The sequence below is a fragment of the Chaetodon auriga genome, chromosome 5, assembly GCF_051107435.1.
Source record: "Chaetodon auriga isolate fChaAug3 chromosome 5, fChaAug3.hap1, whole genome shotgun sequence".
Taxonomy (NCBI): Eukaryota; Metazoa; Chordata; class Actinopteri; order Chaetodontiformes; family Chaetodontidae; genus Chaetodon; species Chaetodon auriga.
The window spans coordinates 19,372,575-19,389,973 of NC_135078.1; the positions used below are offsets into that span (position 1 = coordinate 19,372,575).

General features: G+C 42.1%; 1 protein-coding gene across 5 annotated transcripts in view; it reads right to left on the reverse strand.

Annotated features, from left to right (window-relative positions):
- frmd3 (FERM domain containing 3) overlaps nt 1-17,399 on the reverse strand; it is a 54,071-nt gene that overhangs the window by 13,476 nt on the left and 23,196 nt on the right. For all 5 annotated transcript variants that reach the window (XM_076729968.1, XM_076729970.1, XM_076729971.1 and 2 more), the window contains 9 exons: nt 17,243-17,340; nt 15,274-15,397; nt 13,797-13,884; nt 12,384-12,472; nt 11,637-11,700; nt 9,007-9,095; nt 6,601-6,675; nt 5,098-5,166; nt 4,742-4,866 (listed from right to left, as the gene is read on the reverse strand). In XM_076729968.1, the coding sequence (XP_076586083.1) occupies nt 4,742-4,866; nt 5,098-5,166; nt 6,601-6,675; nt 9,007-9,095; nt 11,637-11,700; nt 12,384-12,472; nt 13,797-13,884; nt 15,274-15,397; nt 17,243-17,340 (821 nt within the window). The remainder of the gene's footprint in view (nt 1-4,741; nt 4,867-5,097; nt 5,167-6,600; nt 6,676-9,006; nt 9,096-11,636; nt 11,701-12,383; nt 12,473-13,796; nt 13,885-15,273; nt 15,398-17,242; nt 17,341-17,399) is intronic.

Genomic DNA, 17,399 nt, shown 5'->3' on the forward strand with positions numbered 1-17,399 from the left:
TGCACTATTTCTGACACATTTCTGCCTTTGACAGACAGTCTTACTCTGTTCCACTGTATTTCTGGGAAGTCCAGTGTTGATTTCGGCAATGCGCCCTCCGTGTCCCACCAGCCGTACGTAAACATCCCGGGCCGTGTGATTGGCTATGCGTAGATGCAGGCTCCGCCGTGTTGTTATCTTCACCTGGCACCTCAAGGCCTCAGCCACTACGATCGACGATGCTTGCTCATCTGTGGACACCCCTGGGTGGAACACTTCAAGCGGCCCAGTCTGTCCCTCCTCCATTCCCTCACCCTCCAGCCTCTCTGGGGTCATGTTGAGCCTAAGACTCCCTGCCCGGTCCTGGCTCCCACAACTCAGGGTGTCTCCTACGCTGGATCTGTCGCTCGCTCCCAAGTCCAAACTGCTCTGCATGAGGCCGCCTCTAACATCACTGCTGTGCTCAAGAACCTCCATCATCAGCCTGATGACAAACCTCAAAGCCAGCTGTCTGTGGAAAGACCCCACAACCCGACTGACCAGACTGCCAGCTGAGCTCTGACGCTGGGATGGGTACGAACACACCCCTCCCCACACACACGTGTGCACAGCCACACACATGCCTATACATACACACTGAGAGATGGTGAGAGACATACACCAGACACATTCTCTCTCTCTGATACACAGACATGGCGGGTCCTTCTGTGAATGTCAGTGATGTTAACAAAGAGTGGAGGGGCATTAGAGGAGGATCAGGCCCAAAGCTGCAGTTTCTATATATAACCAGGTGGTCCTGGCTGCAGAGGAGCAGCTAATCTAACTCTGATTACAGAGGGGCAGGACTGACCCAGGACGGGATGGAGATCACTTTCTTTTCCTCTGTGCAAATCTTTCTTTATCTCTGTCTTCATGTCAGACACATTTATTTCTGTTTCACTCCAACACTGACAGACAGAGACAAACTCAAATGAATCCCTCTGAGCTCATTTTTGATTACAGAGAGACAAGTGTGGACGGTGAGGGGACAAAATCTAAAAACTATACAGTGGTTTGCTGGAGGAAAACAGACCTGATGCTTCACTCGCAGGGTTCCATTTGTTCTGTTAAGTGATGGCAGGTGTGTGGATGAAGTGTGAGACATGAATATGAAGTCTAATCACCATGAAACATCCGTGAGTGGTAGCCAAAAAATGACCACTGTCTGTGTGCGTGTGTCTGTGTGTGTGTATGGATTTTGGTAGATAAGACGGGGACAGGCTGTACAAACAGAACAAGGTCGGCACTGACCTTGGGTCAGCTTCCTGTTTCCCCTCTAATGGCTGAGATTAGTGCTCTGAATATAGACGGTGATCCTAGACCATCTCGAGGACACTTTATCCCAAAGTCCTTGCAGCAGCCTTCTTAATCCAGTCAGCTTTTTGACTGTTTAATGGTGGGGATACACTCAAAATGAGCTAACAAATGAAGAAAGAGAGCGAGAAGTTCAAACCCTGCTTTCATCTCCATACACCGGCCCAATCGCTGCTCCATCCCTCCCCCTGAAGGGGAGGGGAGCCAATGTTTGTAACTTTCCAAAACAACAAACCAACAAGCACGCTCACCTCATGCAGTGATGGGCCAGGTGTGCCAAGATCAGTGGGAAGGATTTGAACTTCTTCTCTCCCCCTTTTAACAGGTCCTCACAACTACTTTTGTCTCTTTTGGTGAGGAAACTCCGTGGGGGAGAGAAAGGTGAGCTCCCCATCTGTACGATTCATTTCATCTCTTCACTATTTATGAAGCTGAGATTATTGCTCTGCTTTCGACTGTGGCTGAAATCAGACTACTTAATCAAAAGCTACACCCCGACTTTAAACTCACTTGAATCTCACCTGAATGCTTCTAAAATTGTTCTCTTTGACAAATAATATGTCATTATCTTTTCAGAGCAATGAGTTGTTCTCTGTTCAAAAGGACTTTAAGATTCAGTCCACTAATAAATGTTAGATAGTGGACAAAGACAAAGAATGGTTTTCCCATCTCCAGTATCTTAGTAATTGTGGGTTGTTCATGGGCTTTTGATTGTTTGGGGCAAAATGGAGGGAATGCATTAGACTGCAGACAAAGCCACAAACATTTAAATCAGTGGCTTATTGTCAACCCTCCATTGTTGCATGGTTCAATCACTTTTAAAAGGATGAACGACTAAAATATCTTATTGAGTAGGATACAACACAGAGTAGCAGGAGCTGCAGCAGGAAACAAGGCTTTTTCAAATTGAATCTCGTGTCATTACTCAGCCTGTATCCTGTCAGTGGTGCATGAGGCTCTTGATTTGATGACTACCTCCTGCCCCTCCCGAACTAACCAACTGAGACAGACGAGATGCTTACTGCTGCAGCTCTTTGACCCTGAGCCAAGAGGAATTGATTTTCCTCTAAATGGGATGAGGTGAGATGAGAGGAAGGCAGAGAGGAGGAGAGGCTGGAAAAGGCAAGGGGGTGGCTGTAAATTCTGTCAGAGGAGGTGCGAGAGGGAGAAGAAGTCCATCAGCAGCTTGAGGAGAGTGATGGCACACCGGCGTGACTGTACATGTGTGAAGGCCTGCAGAGCATGGCTCGGGTCAATGTGTGAGGAGGGAGGGGGGTAAAAGATGGAGAGAAGGAGTTAGGTAAGTGGCATCGACAGGCTCTTTGGACTGCGAGGATGTCACTCTCCATGGGCATAAATTCCGGTTAGGACTTTTTAGCTTCTCCCACCCCCCACTTTTAGAATTTGTGTTGGATTTCCAGACTAAAATCTGGTGTCTAACTGCCACAATCAGATGACGGAAACTGAACTGAGATCCTAAGGATACACTTACCTGCAGTACTGTGCAATGCAATAAGCTGTGCGAACATTAGTGAATGTTTTTAGAATTTTTTGTGGGATCGATGGACGTGTAATGTGACCTTTACTGTGTCACTCTCTTCCTTCCAGGCCTCAGTGGGCTCTAAATTTTTATGCTTTGTTTGCACACACACACACACACACACGCACACGCGCACACGCACAAATCCCAATTATCATCATCATCACAGTGTTATCTATTGTTTCAGGGTTTTTCCATTGTTGAATAACACCCAATTTCCCTCCTTACTTCTGAAACCAAACCCCTACCAGACACAGACACAGACACACAGACACACACAGACACACACAGACACAGACACACACAGACACACACAGACACAGACACAGACACACACACAGATTTACTTAACTCTTCCTGCCTTCTCTCTTGCCTTCATCTCCTCTGTAATACGACCCTCCATTTGTCTTCCATTCAGTCTCACTTCTTCCCGTTAGGCTTTGCCACACACTCGCCTCCCTCCTGCACATCCTTACATCCAGCATCCTTACCTAACCTTTGTTCATTCTCTCAGCCCTACAGTCCTGTTTCTCCTCTCTTATATTCTCTTCATCTCTTTAAACTCCTCTCTCCCTTTCGTGGCTCGTCATTTTGTCTTGTGTAACCTTAACCCTGTGCTCTCCCCTAACAGCAAGATGTATGCCTCAATCAGATAATAAGTCGCACTGGAGAGTGTCAGGAATAATAATGGAGAGAAAAAACGACAGAGAATAACGATAACATGCAGAAAATACCACGAGGGGAAACACTAAAACCCACAGTGTCCTGGAGAAAGAGCCTTAAAATGCAGACTACTCTGTGCTGCTTCATTGAGTTTTCTCCAGGGCTGTGTTACTCTGCTCGGCCACATCACCTCATGAGGGGAAAAAAAACAGACCCTACTCTTTTACACTCTCATGGGGAGCGAACTGATCCAATTTCAGCTGTGAGCCAGGTGTCAGCACACCAGCTGATGGATAGTTTAACTGAAATATCCTTCAGTAACCAGCCTCATTGCACACCTCACCACTTTGGCTACATGCATCGCTTCTACATAATACGTGAACATTCTAGGAAATTAAAAGGAAATTATTAGGAAATGACAAACTTGTAAAATGAACTGTTTCCAACCTGTGACAAACATGATTGTGCTCTATTGTTCAGTAGTTCTTAATCAGTCAGCTATTCTATCATAAACCTTGTTTTGGAAGTGTTTAATTTGCTTCATTTAAACTGCTTAAATGCATGATTTAGTGCAAGTATGGTGTTTTACAAATAATCAAAGTGAAATGCTCAAATGAAAAAGCTGCAAAATAATGTTAATAATTATGGCTAATTATGCGCACACATACACACACTGTATCTGCAGGGTTCATTGTCAAATTTCACGTTTATGATGCAACCACTGACACTAACACATATACAGGAAAATGAACAAATGAAAGGTTGCATGTGCACACAGAGGCACTTGAACTTGAACAGTCAGACGTCTCGGAGCCGAACAGATAACTTCTGAGTTTTCCTTAATGACAACACAAGCTGGGTCTATGGCTCTGCTTCCATGACGTCACAAAGTGTATCTTCTTCTGCAAAACTCACACAATGTCAGACACATGGACACACACACAGGCATGGTGGTAAACTCAGGGAGGATCATGGGAAGGGTATTTTTAGCATGCTGCGATTGGTGTCTCCAGGGAGACAAGACTGATGGAGGGATGGGAGCATCAGCTGCTCAATTAACGCTTTCTCTCTCAGGGTTGTGCATGTGCGTCTGCTTCTGCCTACACAAGGGAGACCCCATGTGACTTTCCAGAGGTCTGTGGCAGGAGGGCATGAGTGTGTGTCTGCTTGTGTGTGCGTGTGTGCGTAGATTAAATAACATCCTACCGTTGTCTGTGGCCGTCTCTTCGTACTCGTTGGTGGAAGGTAGCGCAGGTACCAGCGGTTCCATGTTCATGATGAGGTTTTTATGGCTCAGAGAGTTAAAACTTCGACTCTGGCCAAACTGGGCTCTGAAAACATAAACATCAACTACGCTGACTGCTTTGTGTGTTACGTTCAGGCGCGTATTGTCCTGCATAATGAAGGCATATCTGCTCCAGATGTTGCTCTATTGTCACAACCTCTCCTTCACATTTTGAACTCGATAACTTGGTGACAATTTGATTTTTCCATGTAATATCCCTCAGTAGTGGGGTATTACTGCAAAGAAGCAATAACTTTGTCATTGATTTGTCACTTACCTGCGCACCTCTGGCGGCTCTCTCTGAATCTTAGAGCTGGCTTCTATCACCTCCTTGGCTACTCGTCCACTAACAGGGAGAAACACACATTCATTGCAAGAAAGACCAAGAGGTGCAACTGCTGTTAAAATACTGTAATTTGTCTCAAAATTAAAGCAAAAACAACAACAACAACAGCAAAATACTATTTTAAGCATGGACTTAGGCAAAGGTCACAAAAAGCACTGTGTTTATATGCAAGTCTATAAAAGTCACTTCTTGTCTTAAACTGAGACACATATGGATTTAGTCAAAAACTCTATGTTAAACCTTTCTCTGTGTTAAAACCTTCATATCAATTTTCCAATTTCAAATCACGTCCGACAGATAGGACGACATCATGAGAGAAAAATAAGTCATTTTCATCCGTGTTTCGCAAGTTGTTGCTCATAATCAGTGCTGTTTCTGTGCTGATGAGCAGGCAGCTTCCTGCTAGCAAGGTCAGTAGCTCCATTAGTCTGATTATTGGGCGACTGGAGTTTCTGGACTCTGATCACTCTGTTTCAAGCCAGCAGGCTCCACCATCCCACACATTAGTCTATTGTTGCTGAGATTGATGGTTAGGTCATAAATTAGAGGGTGAAATGAAACATCTAGGGTGGTATGCATCCACTTGATAGTACAAGGGACATCACTATTGCATGCTGGCAAATGTGGGCCGACAGTATTCTGTAAAAATGAGCTTATTCAACACAAGTTTGAGATACACTGATTGGCTCTGCTTCATGAAAATTGCCTTCATTTGTGGACCACAAATCTCTTGTCTGTTTGCATTTGGACAAATGACCAATTTCCATATTTCAAAACAAACTCAACCATATGCCGTTACTCATCTCTGAGCCCTTAAGCCAAACTGCTTTAGCTAGCTGATGAAATGGAGCGGACTGAAGTGTAAGCCTGGTAAAGAGCTTTGTCTGAGAGGAGAATCAGGGATAACATGGCTTCAATAACAGAGTAATACTGAGGCTTTGCTGTGATATTAGGGACAGTAAATCACAGACACAAGCTGGATGTAGGTGCTGATGTACAAATTGGACCAGACGCATGTTGATGGGCTCATCTGCACGTGTGGTGTGTAAATATCTCAGGTTAGTGCAAAGTCACTGAGACTCAGAATTAATGTAGTCGTACTGAAGGTGAAAGGCTGAACTCAATTATTACATCTGCAGTAGAGTGGTGGAGTGGTTAAATGTTGACCTGCTGATGAACTGTGGGTGAATTAGCATTTTAAAATCTCTCAAGTGGTTGAATATGATTTTGGATCTACTCCTGCATCCTGTTCTCTCATGTGGTTCTCCTTTATTTCTTTCTCTCCACTTTCCAACTCTCTTCACACACATAGATCCATCTCACTTTCCTTTCAGACATTTTTTACAGTCAAAATTCTGCCTGTCAGTGTACTGTCTTTGAAAAGAAGGAAAGGTATGCCCATTCTTGTGAAAACTAACCTGAATACTGTCTCACCTGTATCTGAACCTGCTGCCTTTGAAGAAGATGTTACTGCTACAAACTGTCTTAATCTGACTTGACTTCGCACACCTGTCGGAGAGAGGGACAGACAAAAACAGATTCAAAGAACTTCATTATTACAAAGCATCCAGCAGTGAGAGGCAGGCAGTGAGCTCCTGTGCGCAGACTCGCGCAGGAGGAAGGTGTCTCATTTTAAAGGTTTATACTGTAGGTCAAACCTTCACGTTTGGTCCAGGATCATTTATCATGCGAAACTCCAGAGCAGCAGAGCTGGTGCCAGAGTACAGACACACACCTCTGCTCTACTTAGTGTGTGTGTGTGTGTGTGTGTGTGTGTGTTCGTGTGTGTGTGTGAGAGAGAGAGAGAGAGAGAGCGAGGCTGTATGTTGTCAAATCTCTTCTTGGCTGCCATTTACAAACTCAATTCACTCTGATTTGATTAAGCTGCTCTGATGCTTGTCTGACATCCGAGATGACATCCACTCCCTGCCTGTCCGCCTCTCAGAGACACATGAGCTGCTGTCATTAAGAAGTCAATATAGAGAGTTATACAGGCAAGGACAATTATCAGACAGCTTTAATAGCTTTGTCACATTGTCTGCCTTCCATAAGGTGTCTTACACGTTATGTCATTTAAACAAGATGACACAAGATCTGTGGGAAAATTGGTTCACTGCAGTGGTAAATACAATAGTAACAGCAAATATAGTGGTGGAAAATCATGTGGAAATATTTCAAAACTAAAACGTGTTGAAAAGAATGAATGAGTTAAGCATGTAAGAAAAGGAGGGCTGAAACTTCAGTGACAGTCTGCAGGAGGAAGGACACCGTGAAGAAATCAGTCACAAAGCAGCATCCAACGCGTGTGTCAAACCTTTGGAAAATCTCATTTCCTTCAACCTGAACTCGTCATGTTACGTCTGAGCAGCTGTTTACAGCCAGCGGCTCTTCTCATCCTGCTTCTTCACACTGCCTCCTTTGCAGTTTGCTATCAAATTCTCCTCCAGGCCTCTCCTCACGATCTCCATCTCCTTTGGACTCGCAAGTTCCTCTTGGTTTTTAAATGCATTTACATTTTTTAGGATTGCCAGTACATTTATAATCCATGGTGTGGTTTGTCCACAGATATGATTTTTGTAGACACTGCCAGGTTAAAAAAAACACAATCTCACTGAACAGTGTTCAACATTGTTGGAGGGATTTTGCTTGCATACCTTGAAGTGCCCGTCACAGCCTCCCAGAGCACACTGTGATGTCATCAAATGTCATGTTGTCTGACACACAATGCGAAACTTGGTCATTGATCGATCAAATGCCTTATCATTTCAGCTCTACGCATGGGGTTAAAGATTGAGGTTGAAAGTTAATTCTTGACCTTTGAAACAGCCGGTGAGGAAACAATATATATCAAGATCGGTCATGTTGTGATACGATCTCTCAAGGTGGTTTGAGAAGCAGGTGGAAGGAGGAGAGACGGAGATCAGGTTCAAGTTGTGTGAAACTCTTACATACATGAGGAATGTGATCACAAGTCTGACAACTTCCTCTGCTGCTGAGCGACTATCAAGGGCAATAAATGTCTCTGCTGATACTCCCACTAACCCTGACTGAGGTACAGAACTCACTCATTTTGTTTCGTCACAACCTTGACCACAGAGAAAAGCAGAGGTTAGTCTCCATTCTCTCACTTTTGCCTTCACCCCAAACTTGTTTCCATTCCTGACAGGCCGGCAGCGTCAATAGTCAGTCAATATTGAGAGCAACGGCCTTGGAGCGATCAGCTGCTCCCCTCTGAAGGACAGCAGCATATTGTAGCAGAGCCACAGAAAGGCAGGAACATAAAGTGAAAAGAGTGATAATGTGCAGAAAAATCAAAGCTGAACAGGAAGGACAGCTAATTTTAGCCATCTGTGATTCTTAAACAGGAAAAAAGGACAAAGAAAGATATATAAAGCAATTTTGAAATAGTTTCAAATACATTTAAGGACTGCTGCAACAGTTACAGACTAGATTGATGCCATCTCGTTTAAATATTTATAACATACGATAATTCTATGGTCCTCATGTCAAGGTCAGCAAACATTTTGGGAATGGAAAGCATTTTTTACATACAACTGACTATTAATCCAGTGGGGAAATAACGCTGCATAGTCTCAAGTGTCTCTGAGTTCAAGAGCTACTCAATACATTTCTGTGTGTGTGTGTGTGTGTGTGTGTGAGCGTGTGTGTGTGTGTCTGTTTCTGACACAGGCCGCCTTTGTGGACACATTTCAGACTAAATACCAGTTGACTGTGTCCCTACTTGGGAAAAGGCTGATTTATGTCCCCATAAGTGACCTAAGTCGAAATGTGTGCGTGTGTGTATGTGTGTGTGTGTGTGTGTGTGTGTTGCAGACGCACTTGTAAAAGGCCTGGTTCTCCACCCCGCACTTCCATAAGTGCTTGCACGCTGCAGGGGTTGAGGTGTGAAATGTCAACACCAGTTTCTTCTGCACACAAAAGGACAAAGACGCACACACGGAGAGAAAGAGAGACAGCGAGGATGAGAAATGAGATTATGTGTGAATAAGGACAAGAGAAGTGCTGAACGCGATGAGAGGGAGCTGTGCAAAATGCTGACCCACAGACCCAAAGCTGTAAGCTTAGCAAGATGTAAGACAGATATAGCGATTTGGCCGAAGCGTTGAGCAGTAAAAGGGCTTGTAGCTTGCAGATCGTGGGTCTTTATGGACGAGGAGGAGGGATATATTCCTGTAAATGACTAGTTTTCTAGTCTGTGTGTCTGGTAATACGAGATACCAAATCGATGCCGCTCAACAACAAGGGTAAAGGGTGAGCGAGAGAGAAAACGCTGAGATCAATAACATGGTAGTGAGGTGCTGTGAAATAGCAACAACCGTGGAACAGCAAACCTGCTTTTTACTGAAAAAGGAAAAAATTGGGACCTTGAATCATGAAGTGGTTCAGAAAACATCAGCTGTGTATTGATTTAATTTGTTCCCTTTCCTACAGTCAGCTACTTTGCTCAACCCCCTCAGTGTCACACGTCAGTTATATTAGTTGTGACACACATGTGCTGCAGTGGCCATGTGTGTGTGCGTGAAAGTACCAGAACTGCATGTTAAAATATTCTTAACAAACTGTCTTTAGTCCCACTTTGGCTGACAAGCAAAAATGCTTTTAAAACATTTTATGACGCTGCTGGAACTCTGAAAAGATATATTTCCATGTACTGTGGTACTACACAGAGTACTAACATCATTTACAGAAATGACTTTCATGACATTTCAAGTGTTACAGTATTAGAGCCATGAAAAGTTGCCATCAGCTCAAAGTGGGACAGTTAATTCAATGTGTTCGGGGCTAAAGAAGAGAGGTGAGGGCAGAGAGTGAAGTCATGCAGTGACCTGTCACACAGTGGAAGAACAGACTGCACATCAGCACACGATTCAAATCCTGATAATAATACAGTGAAAAATCTCCACAGAAATAATGTAAATATATATAGAATACACACACACACACACACACACACACACACACACACACACACGTCTGGTATTAAATGCATGACATGGACACAGTTATAGATTATGCATTATAATCCATAGTTTACTGTTAATGGAGCTATGAAGCTTGTTTTGATAATGAAGCTATGGGCGGGGATCATAATTAATATTTCAACCATAGAACGGAATATTTTCAATGACAAAGACTTACACACACAAGCAAATAATAATTAAAAAATAACAGATAAGTTGAATGAAGTGACACTTTTGTTTAAAAAAATCTAAAAGCAAATCAAACAACAGTGAACAACCACATAATGAACAGATGAAAAAGGTTTCCTCCAATCATATAGTGAGGTGAGGGCAGGACTGTGGGCAGAGGCATCAAATCGAGGATTTCAGTACAAGAAGGTTTTGTGCTGCTATTATCACTTGCATTTACTCACCAGTGATGACTATGTTTACACACAGAGAGAAGAGACAGAAACACAGAGATAAAACTGCATCTTCAGCCATTCATGAGCTGCCAAACAGACAAACAGGCGGACAGACTGACGAGTTAAGCAGAGATGAGAGAGCCGGTTTGAGCTTCTGTATTGAAGAGAATAGCTGTGAGACTGATTGACTGACCGATTGGCTGATTGGTAGATTAACGAGCAACCTGGCTCTAACTACAGTAATTAGAGTCTGACTGAATCAATATGAACTACTGTGTCAAACAGCAATATGAGACACAATCAGCCTGTAGAATAAAGGCGGTATATGTGGCATAATGCACCACAAATCACTGCTCAGAATCTACCACAGCTCAGGGCTGGATGACAAACATCGAGCGTACAGATAAAACATGTGCCCCAAATGCAAGACACCTGTTCTAGTTGTAATTTAACACATAGCTTTAAGTCAGTATTTGCTGTCTTTGTCAGTTTCAAGCAGAGGTGTCATATAAATTTCTATTTGACAAAGCTGCTGGACATGTCCTAACATGGATGTAGGGAAGGAGTCTCATATTTGGGCCACAGTCGACACATAATATGAGTGAGGAGGTTAGTCGTAACACACCCACCATCCTGTTACAGTGAATCCTGCCTGTTAAGGAGATCTGAAACAGCGACACACATATACAGTGCGTGTGTGATGGTGGACAGGATTACATAGACAAACAGTACAGTTTCATAGCACATTTATCTGATGTAACCGTTACACAAATGGAGGAAGGGAAAAGGGAAAGGAAGGAAGAGAATAAGGGATGTACAGGACACTTAGAGGTCACTAACACAAAACTGAATCCAAATGAACACAGACAGTAGCTCTGCATCTACATCCAAGTCATGGTCTTTTTTTTTCCAGAACTTCACAAATGTTAGAGGTTAGTCTCTAAAAAGGTCAACATGATGATGACGACTTTAGTACGACTGCACAATTCATCATCATCATCACGGAGGAAACTACACAGCACATTTTATTGTTCATCTTTACCCTTTAGAAGAGAGAGTGCATGCAGGAGGACTCTGCACTCACCTCCTTCTGAATCCCGATGACGTAAAAGGTTTTCCCCTCGAACTTCAGCTTGCTAACATCAGCCCTGCAAAAAACGTTATAAGTTAAAATATACCCACATGATCAAGGCAAAAGATAAATGACTACAACAAATTTAGGTTAACAGCAGCTAAGTACATTTACTCAAGCTTAGTATCAAGCACTACTGAAATAAACTTTTGGGGTACTTGAACTGTACTTGTACTTTACTTAACTTCCACTTGATGTTCTTTTTACTTCAGAGAGGAAAATACTTCTTTTTTAGTCCACTATTTATTTCACAGCTATACTTCCTGGTTGAATTTCAGATTTAAATCTTAGTCAAAGCATATAATGATCTTGTAAAATATGATGCATTGTTGGAGCTTTAACCACTTAATAGCACATTAAGTAGAAAGTGCCCATAAATAATAATTTAATAAAATTTCTGATGATACAACATAAATAAGGTAAAATACATCCATGTTGTTAACTCTTAGCCACTCTTAACTCTTTTTTTGACACTACAGGTGAATAGGTTAAAAATATGAATTCACATATCACCATGAAACGTCCTCAGCTGATGACCTACATTTAGACAACTGTTTTTTTCATGGCAGGTTTTCTGAAATTGCATGTTCAAATATGCAAAGGACACATTATCCATTAAATATCCACTAAACGTGTATTTTAGATGTTTTCTTCCCACTAGCCTGAAAGATGACATGGAAGCAAGGGACAAATTTGTACCATTTGAGGAGGTGGATCCTCTTGTTTCCCTGGAAGACCACAAACCCTGTGGCTGTGAACCCAAGAAAGGCTGTAGAGCCTGTGAAATCCTGCAAACGCACACAACACATGCTCGCAGAGTGAGAGGCAGGACACCACATTATGGGATACAGGTGGATCACAGCGGGGAGGCAAGTGGGCCATCAATAATCTCCATGGCAATGGCACCTACACAAAATCACTTGTTTGTTTCAGGCTTCAACTCCCCCAATTTGCAGTAAATGGCATCAAAACAAGGCCCAGAAAAGACAGAACAGGTTGACTCAGTTTGATATAGCGAGACGAAATGAAACCAATATCAACTCAGGAGTAAGAGCAGAACACAATATGTTGGTGTCACTCTCCAGCATCGTTGTTTATCATATGTAGACCTGCTTTCCTCCGCCGCCGTGCCTCTCTGTAAATCACTCTTCTCCACATCTACTTTCACAGATTCTCGATCTCCACAGATGCTTCAGTCCCAGCAATAACAGCCACTTCCAGCAAACCAAATTAAAAAACAGCCCCACTGACAGGGGCAGATAGAGGGGATCCTCTCCAATAGACAGAATTTAAATATCTCGTTAATCTGCGTAGCATGCTGTGATACGCCTGTCCGCGGGAGGGTGTCCCTATTTCGAAGATGAACAGAGAGAGCCACAGTGAGTGAACAGCGAATTGCAAAGTATTGCTTTTCTTTATCAGATTCTGTCTTTTCCATCTATCAGAACGGTACAAGAGAAACACCAAGAATAAAGTACAAGCAGTATTTATATCAAACAAATTGTAGTTCTAACAATAGATCTTAACTACAAAGATTTCCAGTGTTAACAGCATAAAGATTAAGTCAGTGACATTGACTTACTTAAGCCCTTTCTCTGACCAATCAGTAAGAATATTGATCACTGAAAGTGATGGTTTCTGTGCTGACCAAATGTAAACTAGCAGCTGACTCGGACCAGACTCAGTTTTACTGGAAGGCTGATGTCGGTAAAGTTCATCATGTGTATAATCAACCATTTAATATGCAAATTAAGGGCAAACAAGCAAACGGTAAAGAGGAGAGGTGAGTATATGTGTGAGTGGTGGCAACTGACATGTGCTTTTAATCAATAATGAAAATGATGTCTTGTTAAAGTCCCTGTCCTGACTTTGTCCAATAATAAATGGTTTAAAGGGTATCATTGTATTACTTACAAGATATTATGTTCAAAGGTATTATGTACTGTTGACTTCGTACACACATATATACACAGTACATACTGTGTGTATTTTTCTGTAATTTATGATCAAGAAAATGGAACAATGACTTGGTCAGAGGATCCCTGTCAATATCAACAGCACCAGGTCTTACAGCCACACCGGATGACAGTGTACATCATCCGCTGACATTACCTTGCATGGGTGAGGGTCCACTCCATATGTCTCCAGGCTGTGAGCCCTTTGGAGCATGTTCAGCTCTGCTAATGAAGCACACTGACCCCTGAAAGAGAGGAGAAGTTGACATAAAATCAACACACTGGTGCTGTTAGCGTATGTCCCTGTGTGTGTGTGTGTGTGTGTGTGTGTGTGTGTGAAAACAGTACAGGCACGGTAACGCCTATGTCTTGATTTAATTGATCTTTTTTGTTTTGTCCTGCCATGAGCCAAAAATGGAAGCTATAGTCTACAGTTGATCTGTTTTTTCATTATTGTGGGTACATACAAGAGCAGCATGAGCTAACTCTGAACAGTAAATTATATGAATTATATGTCTTGAGTGTGTTCATAAGAAATAAACAGCTTGATCATCTGTTAACATTTTGCAGAAACAGACATACAGTTTGAGCAGACGAAGTCAAGAAACCGAGTGATGTACACTGCGACTCATCCTGATACCAGACAAATAATCCAGCATAAAAATTGAACATGCATACATCTGTGCACGTCTAGGAAAATGCTAACACATTTAAGAACTGCATGACTATGAAAATACCCCTCACAGACACACACAGGCCACCCCACCCTAAGTGTAAACCACCTGAAGTCTCCTTCTACGGCTCAGTAGTGATCTACATGCTGTTAATCCTGTTCGTCGGACCCATCAGGGCAGACGGAGGACACCAAGCATCATCTGCCTCTGTGCTGTGGGAAATGAAGGATTTGTCTTTGATGTTCTTTAATCGCTGTAAGTGTGACGGTCGCAAACCAAACAACATAAATCCTTGAGTTGCAGCGATGATGCGAATAAACACAGACAACCTGAAGGAGGAGGTTCGTGTATATGTTACTGTATGCCATGTGATCTTATGATTTAGGAAACTTATTCTGTCTGTGCACAGTACAGGGTATGAGACCTTCGTTTCTGGGTGCATTTAATTCAGCTTCTTCCATTGCATTTTATTCAACAGCCAATTTGTCTCCTTGTGCAAGGAGAGAACATCTAATTTATCAGGAGTGGACTTAGCTCATGTTTTACTTCTTCCATCCAATAAGGTTGATTTTCATCAGAATTTAAATTCAGAAAATCCTGCGGCATCAAGCAAGGTGTCCAAAACACGCCTGAAATAAATAATTCATGCTCATTCCTCTGCAAATTAATTTCAGTTTTTATTTACTTTCAACTGAATCTAAACTGAAATACCTTCTGCACTGCAATGAAGCACAAATCTCTGGGTATCATCCAATTTTGCTTCTAGCCAGAACGACAGAAAGCTTTATTGTCTGCACAGTAGAAAATTGTCTCCACAGTATGTTTTGAAAACAGATCACAGGAGCGAGCATTCATACCTGTCACCAAAATCTAACAATAAAGTGATAACAAAGACGCAGCTCCAGACAACAAACAACCCCAGCAGACACACAGAAACACAGAAACACACATCTCCTTCACCTGAGCTCGTTCTTGTGTATTTCTATAATCTTCCTCTCCAGTTTGAGGGATTGTTTAGGGAACAGCTTGAAGTCTCTGATGTAGTCTGATGGGTGCTCCTCCGGGTCGTAGTCCCCCAGCTCAGCTGAAGACAGAGTGTGATATTAGTGTGAAAACAGTCTTTAAAAAAAAACAGGATCGTTAGTTTAGAGGATGTGAACGTGTGTGTGCTTCTTTTAAAGTTCAATATTTTCAAGCAACATTTTGGGAAATAAACTTATTCACTTAGTGGTGTAATGTGTTAGTGAGCTTTAGGGTTGCTGATGCATTTGGACAGAGCCAGGCTAGCTGTTCCACCTGTTTCCAGTCTTTATGCTAAGCTAACAAATAAATGTGAGTGGTATCAAAGAGAATAAGCATATTTACCAAAATATCAAACCATTCCTTTGTGATCTGATTGAACAGCTTTGTGTCATCAGCAAATTAGCTAGTTGCTCATGTGCAAACAAAAGCTTAAAGAGAAATCTTTCTCATTATATCTTTTATTTCCACAGGAGAATATACCCATAAGCCTGAGAGATAAATATTTTCCTTATTGAATCCAGTACAAAGTCCTAACAGACACTAATGTTCCTTTAAATCCGTTCTTAATTAGCAATCATAATAAAGGTTAAATCAAATACTTGCCTGGAGTTTAATTAAACGGTAATCCTTAACCTATTCTCCAGCTCTGTAATCAACACCCTGACAAAGTGGGACAGGGACCTGCCCTCGTTAATCAGAGCAGCCAATGATACGCAGCAGACACACTCTGAGTCGAGATAACGCAGCCAGTCACACTCTGCTCTCTGGGGATATGAGCCAATCAGCGAGAGCTTGCACAGTTCAGCGATTTGTGGATCAGCCAGAAGGGTTCATGTATACGATACAGCTCAGCTAATTTTACTCTTAATCCATATTAAAGCAAGCAGCTCTGCAATGTGATTCAACATTAAACTGTTAGTGCTAATTAACCGAAGGGAATTTTTTTTTCTCCTGCCTTTTCCCAATGGTCCATACATCTCACAATGTTTTAAAATATAGGATTACTACACCAGTCTGATGCCTGCAAATGAAGCCAGTTAATGAGGCATCAACCCAATGGAGTGATTGGTTTGGATGCCAGCGTTAGCTCGCTGATCACTCAATCATTTCACCTCCTTCAGACTTCACCTAATTATGTCATAAGTGTTAACTAAGTGGAGATTTAATGTCACACATCACAAAATAAAAAATGTGTTTTACCAAATATTTACACCCACTAACTTGCATGTGTAACTGTTGAGAAGCCAACTGAACCAACTGACAAAGCTAACGTTAGCTCGCTAATAAATGGCATGTTTGGATTGGAGATGAACAGAGATAATATGAAACATGGTCCACATATCAGCCCTAACACATGATCAAAATGCTGTTTAACAATGATGTGCTGGAAAATTTTAAATTATATGTCACAAAAATAACACAATATTTTGCATATTACTAAATGCTAAATGCTAAAAACGCCAGACCAAATAACTAGCTAAATGGTGGCAGTTAGATTAGCATAACCAAATATTAACCATTCATTCACAAGTTAACTGCACACTAGCTAACTCCAGCTAGCTCTGAAAAACATAGGTATCCATGTATTTATAAAGTATAGAAATAAAAGAAAATTATACCTTCATTACAACCCTCAAACTGTTATCTTTGGCTCTTATGTTACAGCTTATGATAATACAGTGACTTCCTGTTTACACAGAGTTAATTTACCTGACTGCTTTTGATTGGTCGGGACAACAATTGTTCACAAATTGTTGGTAGCCAGTTTTAAAGGTCCAACATCAATTATACTATATAGGTTATATCGATTTACTATATACACACATATATCTTTATATACAGTCAGCTTGTACACCCTCTAGTCAATATGTCTATACCAAATCCACTGGTTGTCTCCAGACCTCACCTTGTACGATGCAGGCTCCCAGGTATGCAGCTTCGGCGAAAGGACACAGGAGACGACCATGGTAAATATCTCTCTTCAGCTGGAGGTACAGGAGATACCTGCACACACAGACGCAACACACACACACACACACACATACACACACACACACACACAC